This window comes from Anolis sagrei, chromosome 6, assembly GCF_037176765.1.
Source record: "Anolis sagrei isolate rAnoSag1 chromosome 6, rAnoSag1.mat, whole genome shotgun sequence".
In the NCBI taxonomy this organism is placed as follows: Eukaryota; Metazoa; Chordata; class Lepidosauria; order Squamata; family Dactyloidae; genus Anolis; species Anolis sagrei.
This window is the reverse complement of record NC_090026.1, coordinates 11,207,598-11,217,597: the sequence shown is the minus strand read 5'-3', so window position 1 is coordinate 11,217,597 and position 10,000 is coordinate 11,207,598. Positions and strand designations below refer to the sequence as shown.

General features: G+C 46.0%; 1 protein-coding gene and 1 non-coding gene across 2 annotated transcripts; both read right to left on the bottom strand.

The window, feature by feature from the left end:
* Positions 1-3,518: 3,518 nt before the first annotated feature.
* On the bottom strand, positions 3,519-3,591 carry TRNAF-GAA (transfer RNA phenylalanine (anticodon GAA)). Its single transcript has one exon. It is a non-coding gene; the product is annotated as a tRNA-Phe (tRNA).
* A 4,747-nt stretch (positions 3,592-8,338) lies between these two features.
* Positions 8,339-8,915, bottom strand: LOC132777671 (histone H2A-IV-like). Its single transcript, XM_060780082.2, has one exon. It carries the CDS (start codon positions 8,865-8,867, stop codon positions 8,478-8,480), a length of 390 nt encoding a protein of 129 aa, XP_060636065.2. The 5' UTR covers positions 8,868-8,915; the 3' UTR covers positions 8,339-8,477.
* Between the last annotated feature and the right edge of the window lie 1,085 nt (positions 8,916-10,000).

The following is a 10,000-nucleotide window of genomic DNA, read 5'->3' as shown; positions in this document are numbered from 1 at the left end:
ATGTGTTATTGCCCCAGCCTTATTTTCCATCTTCATCACTATGATACTTCATCTTGTTGATGGGAAGCCAACCAACCCATCTGCATCCAACCCATCTGCAATGCCAGAAATACAGCTTAATGGTGTAACATGAGAAAATGTTGAGAATTTCCGCTACCTTGGCAGCCACCTCTCGACAAAAGTCAACATGGAGGTTAGCTGTGACCAGCAGTGCTGCAGAATTTGAAGAGGCACGAATGGAGGGTGAAAGAGAGAAACGTGCCAAGAGGAAGGCACGTCAAATCAACCCCAACCGGGACCGCCTCCCACCTGGAAACCAATGCCCTCACTGCAGGAGAAGATGCAGATCAAGAATAGGACTCCACAGTCACCTATGAACCCACCACCAGGATACCGAACTTGGAGGACAATCTTACTCGGACAACGAAGGATCGCCTAAGAAGAAGAATGCAGTTCAATGTAGTTAAACCACATGATATAAGTCTACACCAGTGGTTACGAACTTTTTTTTTAACCAGGGACCACTTTGACCAGGGACCACTCTCCAACATTAGTGCCCCAACTTTATTCTCCATCTTCATCGCTATGATACTTCATGTTGTTGATGGGAAGCTTCCCACCAGAGTGGAAATCATCTATCGGACAGATGGCAAACTGTTTAACCTCAGCAGACTGAAAGCCAAAACAAAGGTTACAACAACATCTGTTATAGAACTCCAGTATGCTGATGACAATGCCATCTGTGCACATTCAGAAGAAGACCTACAAGCCACTCTAAACACCTTAACAGAAATATACGAGAAGGTCGGCATGTCATTGAACAGCAAGAAAACCAGAGTGCTCTTCCAGCAGTCACCAGGCAATCCCTCTCCAATGCCAGAAATACAGCTTAATGTTGTAACATGAGAAAATGCTGACCATTTCCGCTCCCTTGGCAGCCACCTCTCCACAAAAGTCAAAATTGACACTGAAATACAACACTGCCTGAGCTCTGCGAGTGCAGCATTTTTCCGAATGAAGCAGATAATTGTTTGAGGACCGGGACATCCGTAGGGATACCAAGGTGCTTGTTTATAAAGCTATTGTCCTCCCAAACCTGCTATACGCCTGCAAGACGTGGACAGTCTACAGACATCACACTTGACTTCTGGAACGATTCCATCAGCATTGCCTCCGAAACATCCTGCATGTCAGCGTGTTGGAAGAAGCAAAGACCACCAGCATTGAAGCGATGGTCCTCCGCCATCAACTCTGCTGGACTGGCCATGATGTCCGAATGCCCGACCACCGTCTCCCAAAGCAGTTGCTCTACTCCGAACTCAAGAACGAAAACGGAATGTTGGTGGACGGGAAAAGAGATTTAAAGATGGGCTCAAAGCCAACCTTAAAAACTGTAGCATAGACACTGAGAACTGGGAAGTCCTGGCGCTTGAGCACTCCAGTTGGAGGTCAGTGTGATCAGCAATGTTGCAGAATTCGAGGAGGCATGAGTGGAGGGCAAAAGAGAGAAACGTGCCAAGAGGAAGGTGCGTCAAGCTTAAGTTCAGAGTAGAGCAACTGCTTTGGGAGACGGTGGTCAGGCATCCGGACAACGTGGCCGGCCCAGCAGAGTTGATGTCGGAGGACCATCGCTTCAATGCTGGTGGTCTTTGCTTCTTCCAGCACACTGATGTTTGTCCGGAAAATCTTGCAAAGAGATTTGCAGGATTTTCTGGAGGCAGCGCTGATGGAATCGTTCCAGGAGTTGCATGTGACGTCTGTAGACAGTCCACGTCTCACAGGCATATAGCAGGGTTGGGAGGACAATAGCTTTATAGACAAGCACCTTGGTATCCCTACGGATGTCCCGGTCCTCAAACACTCTCTGCTTCATTCGGGAAAATGCTGCACTTGCAGAGCTCAGGTGGTGTTTTCGAACTACTAGGTAGGCAGAAGCTAAGGCTGATGGTGGGAGCTCACTCTGACCTGCGGCTTTTCCTATTCAAGTGTCTCCATAAGCCTGGGAGCATAAAGACGTTTAAAATTCTTTCCTGAAAGTGGAGAGTGTGGGGGCCATTTTAATCTCCTTTGGGAGAGAGTTCCAAAGGTTGGGGCAACCGCAGAAAAGGCCCTCTCTCGTTTCCACCAACCAGGTTTGGGACAGGGATGGGACTGAGAGGAGGGCCTTGCTTGATGAAAGCAGTGTCTGGGCAGATTCATATGAGGAGAGGCAGGTGGTCAGGTAGTCTGGATCCAAACCATTTAGGACTTTAAAGGTAATCTTCAGCACTATAAATTTTACCCAGTAGCAAACTGGGAGCCAGTGGAGCTGCCATAGCATAGTTCACACCCTGTACGGTGCTCCAGTTAGTAAGCTGGCTGCAGATCTCTGGACCAGCTGAAGCTTCTGAGTGCTCTTTAAAGGCAGCCCAATGTAGAGTATGTTGCAGTAGTCCAGATGAGATGTAACTAAGGTGTGCACTACCATGGCCAGATCAGGCATCTCAAGGTACGGGCACAGCTGGCACACAAGTTTTAATTGTGCAAAGGCATTCCTGGTCACTACTGACACCTGAGGCTCCAGGATCAGTGATGAATCCAGAATCTGCCCCTAGTTGCAAACCTGTAACTTCAGGGGGAGCATAACTTCATCTAGTACAGGTTGAATCTCTATATGCTGATCTGCGTTACTACTGACCAGGAGACCCTCTGTTTTGTCTGGATTTAATTTTAATCTATTCACCCTCATCCAGTCCATTACTGTTGACAGACACTGGTTGAGGACCAGAATGACATCCTTGGCGTTTGGTGGAAAGGAATAATACAGTTGGGTGTCATCTGCATAAATATGACACTGAACTCCAAAACTTTGGATTATCTCTCCCAGCAGTTTCATGTAGATGTTGAATAGCATAGTATGGTGCTGTGGCCATGAAAGGGTGCCAGACGGCATTTAGTGTAGATCAGGTATGGGCAAACTGCAGCCCTCCATGTGTTTTGGACTGCAACTTCCACAATTCCTAACAGCTGGTACATGCCAGCATTTCCAGTTTGGAAAAGGCCATCCCAATTCCCTGTTGTCCCACTTTTTCATGTGCTTTTAAAATGCCCCAGTTTTTCCTTCCAGCTTTTCTGCTTTGCCTTTATCAGTGGTTCTCAACCTGTGGGTCCCCAGGTGTTTTGGCCTACAACTCCCAGAAATCCCAGCCAGTTTAGGATTTCTGGGAGTCGAAGGCCAAAACATCTGGGAACCCACAGGTTGAGAACCACTGGTTTACATCAATTCCTGCAAACTGATTTCCAAGTGCAAAGGTATGTTAGACTCTCAATGGCCTTCACTCTATCCTACCATTCACTCTGCTTGTAAATGTGCAATGAGAGGCATAAGGAAAACATGTTGGCGTGAGAAGTAAGCAAAAAGCAAACAAGGTTATACAAAAATGTTTTTAAAAGGAAGGGAGCCTTGTTGAAATATCTATTTATGTTAACAAAAAAGTGACTGTTCTCGTTTCTTTAGCTAAACAAGAAACTAAAGTTTCTGCCGAAACCCGGGATCGAACCAGGGACCTTTAGATCTTCAGTCTAACGCTCTCCCAACTGAGCTATTTCGGCAGCTGTGGGGCACTTGGGCGCCCCTTTGCCACATACAAGCACATGGAGAATTGCAATCTAAAACTGTACAATTCCATTGTTTTGAGGAATAAGGTACAGCTACGTTCTTACAATATTTCCTCCGATAATACTGTGGTCTAGAATTGCTCCATTTGTCGCACAATGACGTACTAGACTGTCGTTTGGTCGCTTTAAAGCAGGCATGGGCAAACTTTGGCCCTCCAGGTGTTTTGGAATTCAACTCCCACAATGTTAGGAATTGTGGGAGTTGAATTCCAAAACACCTGGACGGCCAAAGTTTGCCCATGCCTGCTTTATAGGTATATCATAACTCATTGGTTCTGGTCCTATTCGTACCCTGGGCATTTTAGTGTTGCATATTATCTGGACACCATTAGTTATTCTGGCAAGAACTCCACTACAATGCCACACACTTTAGAACACACCCACTTGGGATTGTGAGGATCAGAAAACATCTACTCTATGGAATTAATGCAGTTTGATTCCACCTGAACTGCCTTGGCTCCTGGTAATGGAATCCTGGGAGTTGCAGTTTTATCAAAGTCTCTCCCTTTCTTTGCCAAAGAATGTCAGTGCCTCACCAAACTAAAATGGCCAGGATCATATAGCATTGGTACATGGCTGTTAAACTGTAGGGTCATTCTAGTGTACATGCCAACTCACACACACAAACCCAAGACGTGTTTTCCAATGTATAGAGCAGTGGTCCTCAAACTAAGGCCCGGGGGCTGGATACGGCCCTCCAAAGTAATTTACCTGGCCCTCACTCAGAGTCAACCTAAGTCTGAAACTACTTGAAAGCACACAACATCAACAATCCTATGTCATCAGCCAGAAACAGGCCCACATTTCCCATTGAAATACTAATAAGTTTGTATTTGTTAAAATTGTCCTTGATTTTAATTATTGTATTAAGTGTTTTTTACACTGCAAATAAAATATGTGCAGTGTGCATAGGAATTCATTTATGTTTTTTCAAATTACAATCTGGTCCTTCAACAGTTTGAGGGACTGTGACCTGGCCCTCTGTTTAAAAGTTTATGGACCCCTGGTATAGAGCCACAGAATAAACACACATTTCTGGTTAAGGTATTTTGGACTTCCAAATCCCAAGTCTAAATCAGCAGGGGGAAGCTGTAAATTCAAACCAAGAGGCCTACATAAGTACACATTAGTTACACTCCCCCTGAAGGTGCAGGTTCATAGCTTGGGAGTGATCTTGGATTCATCGCTGAGCCTGGAACCCCAGCTCTCGGTGGTGGCCAGGGGAGCTTTTGCACAGTTAAAGCTTGTGCACCAGTGGCACCTGTACCTCTGAAAGTCTGACTTGGCCCCAGTGGTCCACACTCTGGTTACATCCCGAATAGACTACTGCAATGCATTCTGTGTGGAGTTGCCTCTGAAGACTGCCCAGAAGCTGCAATTAGTCCAACGCTCGGCAACCATTTTGCTCACAGGAGCTGGGTACAGGAAGCTCAAACCCAACCTTAAAAACTGGCATAGACACCAAGAACTGGGAAGCCCTGGTCCTTGAGGCATCCAGCTGGAGGGCAGCTGTGACCAGCAGTGCTGTAGAATTTGAAGAGGCATGAATGGAGGGCGAAAGAGAGAAACGTGCCAAGAGAAAGGCACATCAAGCTAACCCTGACCGGGACCGCCTTCCACCTGAAAACCAATGCCCTCACTGCGGGAGAACATGCAGATCAAGAATAGGGCTCCACAGTCACCTACGGACCCACCGCCAGAACACCAACCTTGGAGGACCATCATCCTCGGACTACGAGGGATCGCCTAAGCAACAAGGAGTGCACAACTTCCTTGTTGCGCCAGCTCCACTGGCTGCCAATTAGCTTCCATCCAAGCACAATTCAAAGTGCTGGTTTTAACCTACAAAACCCTATACGATTCTGGCCCAGTTTACGTATCCGAATGTATCCTCCCCTATAAACCATCAAGGGCGTTAAGATCTTCTGAGGCCCTGCTCTCAGTTCCACAAGTTTCGCAGAAGCGCTTGATGGGGACGAGAGGCAGGGCCTTCTCTGTGGTGGCTCCCCAGCAATGGAACTCCCTCCCGAATGAGGTTAGGTCTTCCCCCTCCCTCCTGACTTTCAGGAAGCAAGTGAAATCCTGGCTCTGGAATCAGGCATTCACAGAGTGACAGCTGTGTCCAGTAAAGACTAAGAGTCATTGGATCACAATGTATGGACTGATTTGGATTGTTTTTAACTTGGCTAATGGTTTTATATGTATTTTAACTTATGCATTTTAACCTATTGTATTATGTATGTTTTAAAATACAGGGTTAGTCAAAATGCATAGGAAAATAAGCCATTCAATTGAATGGCTTATTGGCCTATGCATTTTGACTAACCCTGTATTATTTTTGTATAGCATTGAATTTTTGCTGTTGGCCATTCTGAGTCCCTCCATGTGCTAGGATAATAATATAATATATACATATAATTCTAATATTATAATGTAATACAATGTAATGGTAATATTTTATAATTATATATATTTATATTACATGTAAAGTAATAGTATTGTACAATATAGTAATATATAATACTATGCCTGTTCTTGCCGCCTATTGTTTTGCTATTGTTATTTTTAAAGCTAATTGTATTGTTTTAATCTGCTTCTGTAAACTGCTCCGAGCCAAATTGGGAGTAGCGGTATACAACTTAAAGAAATAAATGGTGAGAAGTGCGGCATATAAATGTCCTCGTGGACAAGTTAAACATGAGGCAACAATGTGATGTGGCGGAAAAAAAAGCCAATGGGATTTTGGCCTGCATCAATAGGAGCATAGTGTCAAGACCAGGGAAATAATGCTACCCCTTTATTCTGCTTTGGTTAGACCACATCTGGAATATTGTGTCCAATTCTGGGCACCACAATTCAAGAGAGATGTTGACAAGCTGGAATGTGTCCAGAGGAGAGCGACTCAAATGATCAAGGGTCTGGAGAACAAGCCCTATGAGGAACGGCTTAAGGAGCTGGGCATGTTTAGCCTGAAGAAGAAGGCTGAGAGGAGATATGACAGCCATGTATAAATGAGAGGAAGCCACAGGGAGGAGGGAGCAAGCTTGCTTTCTGCTGCCCTGGAGACTAAAACGCAATGGGAACAATGGCTTCAAACTACAAGAGAGGAGATTCCATCTGAACATGAGGAAGAACGTCCTGACTGTGAGAGCCGTTCAGCAGTTGAACTCTCTGCCCCAGAGTGTGGTGGAGGCTCCTTCTCTGGAAGCTTTTAAACAGAGGCTGGATGGCCATCTGTCAGGGGTGATTTGAATGCAATATTCCTGCTTCTTGGCAGAATGGGGTTGGACTGGATGGCCCATGAGGTCTCTTCCAACTCTTTGATTCTATGATTCTAAATAAATAAATGTGAGGTAGAGAAGGGGATACAAAATTTCTAAATAAAAATAATAAAAGGAGCTCAAAGCTATGCAATTCTGGAAGTTTTACAAGTCCCTTTGCTTTCTTTGCAAGGCTTCACCAAATTACACCTCCCAGCTTAAAAGACTTTAGGTTCTTGTAGGTTTTTTCAGGCTATAGGGCCATGTTCTAGAGGCATTTCTCCTGACTTTTGGCCTGCATCTATGGCAAGCATCCTCAGAGGTAGTGAGGTCTGTTGGAATTAGAATGGGTTTATATATCTGTGGAATGGCTGGGGTGGGGCAAGGAGCTCTTCTCTGCTAGAGCTGGGTGTGAATGTTTCGACCACCCCACCCCAGCCATTCCAGATATGTTGTTGTTGTTCATTCGTTCAGTCGTCTCCGACTCTTCGTGACCTCATGGACCAGCCTACGCCAGATCTCCCTGTCGGCCGTTACCACCCCCAGCTCCCTCAAGGTCAGTCCAGTCACTTCAAGGATGCCATCCATCCATCTTGCCCTTGGTCGGCCCCTCTTCCTTTTGCCTTCCACTTTCCCCAGCATCATTGTCTTCTCTAGGCTTTCCTGTCTCCTCATGATGTGGCCAAAGTACTTCAACTTTGTCTCTAGTATCTTTCCCTCCAGTGAGCAGTCGGGCTTTATTTCCTGGAGGATGGACTGGTTGGATCTTCTCGCAGTCCAAGGGACTCTCAGCACTTTCCTCCAACACCACAGCTCAAAAGCATCGATCTTCCTTCGCTCAGCCTTCCCTAAGGTCCAGCTCTCACATCCGTAGGTTACTACAGGGAATACCATGGCTTTGACTAGGCGGATCTTTGTTGCCAGTCTGATGTCTCTACTCTTCACTATTTTATCGAGACTGAACATTGCTCTCCTCCCAAGAAGTAAGCGTCTTCTGATTTCCTGGCTACAGTCTGCATCTGCAGTAATCTTTGCACCTAGAAATACAAAGTCTGTCACAGCCTCCACGGTTTCTCCCTCTATTTTCCAGTTGTCAATCATTCTTGTTGCCATAATCTTGGTTTTTTTGACGTTTAGCTGCAACCCAACTTTTGCGCTTTCTTCTTTCACCTTGATTAGAAGGCTCCTCAGCTCCTCCTTCCAGATATATAAACCCTTTTTCCTAGTTCCAACAGGCCTCACTACCTCTGAGGATGCTTGCCATAGATGCAGGCGAAACATCAGGAGAAATGCTTCTAGAACATGGCCCTGTAGCCCAAATAAACCCTATAAGAATCTAGTGATTCCAGCCATGAAAGCCTTCAACAATACATTAAAAGACTTTGATCAGTGAATTAAGATTTGAAAGGAAGGCTCCAGAGTTCCTTTGAAAGTTATTACAGAACTTATTTTATGACTCAGTAGCAACTAAAACATCATCCAGCTCTTTTCCTGAGACTGTGGGTGGCTCTTAAAAGAGCCTTTGGGTTCTTGAAACAATTCCTCGGGAGTTGCAGGGAATTACTTGGCCTTGGCCTTGTGGCTCTCGGTCTTCTTGGGGAGGAGCACGGCCTGGATGTTGGGCAGGACGCCTCCCTGGGCAATGGTGACTCTGCCCAGCAGCTTGTTGAGCTCCTCGTCGTTGCGGATGGCCAGCTGCAAGTGGCGAGGGATGATGCGGGTCTTCTTGTTGTCCCGGGCCGCGTTTCCCGCCAATTCCAGGATCTCAGCAGTCAGGTACTCCAGCACGGCCGCCAGGTAGACCGGCGCCCCGGCTCCCACCCGCTCGGCGTAGTTGCCCTTCCGGAGGAGACGGTGCACACGGCCCACGGGGAACTGCAGCCCGGCTCTGGAAGATCGGGTCTTCGCCTTGGCTCTGGCTTTGCCTCCTTGCTTGCCGCGACCAGACATCTTCTCAACAGATAGATCACACTACAAACGCAAAGAAAGACTGAAATCCAATGCTTTCTCAGAGAAGGGCTCCCGGACCTTATATTTCCTCCGTGGGATCCAAACCTGCAGTTCCTATTGGCTGACGACACAAAACGGACCACGGCGTCCAATCAGCGCGAAGCTTCTGATTGTGTCCAATGAAAAGGCCGGGCGCTAACGTCACCCATTTGTGACGAGAGGCAGAGCTTTGTGATAACCTTGTGGGCGTGGCTAAGACGGGAAAGAGAGCCAATGGGAAATAGGAGTTTGCAGGGCTTATTTGCATAAAAGGCGCGGCGGCTGTGACTTCCTCATTTGTCCTCTGCCATTCTTTTGAATAGAAATAGAGCAAAATGCCCGCGAAATCAGCGCCTGTGCTCAAGAATTGGGTCAAAGAAGACCATAACTAAGGGCCCTTCCACACAGCCATGTAACCAAGGCAGAAAATCCCACAATATCTGCTTTGGACTGGGTTATCTGAGTCCACACTGCCATATATTCCAGTTCAAAGCAGAAAATGTGGGATTTTATTCAGCTGTATTGAAAGAGCCTAAGAAGGTTCTTTTAAAGTGACACCCACTTTCTCAACAAAAGAGCTTTTTTTGTCGTGAGAAACTGCAAGTCACTTCTGGTGTGAGAGAATTGGCCGTCTGCAAGTACGTTGCCCAGGGGACGCCCGGATGATTTGATGTTTGATGATTTGCTGCCATTACTATTCTTCCCAGACTGATTTATAGTGCAAGCTATGTGTTCCTTTTAGAAAGTTTCAGGTTTTCAGTTAATCTAATCACCACTAATTCTCAAACTACCCCTCAAATGTTTTGGATTTCCAACTCCCAGAAGCTCAAGATAAATAGAAAAACCTGTCATCCGTTCTCAAATAATTGTAATAGATCAGACTATTTAGTACCCAGCTGCTGTGGAGAAGGGCACAAAGTTGCACATGAGAAGAGGACCAATTCCTGTAAATCCTAAAGGCAAATTTACACAAAATCTCAAAATGGTGACAGGGATGAAATGTAAACACAAAAGCTCATGGTCTAGACTGGATGTTTTCAAGCAAAGGAACTAAAAATAGTAATTATTCCTTGTGGCTTGTTTCTCTCCCAGTC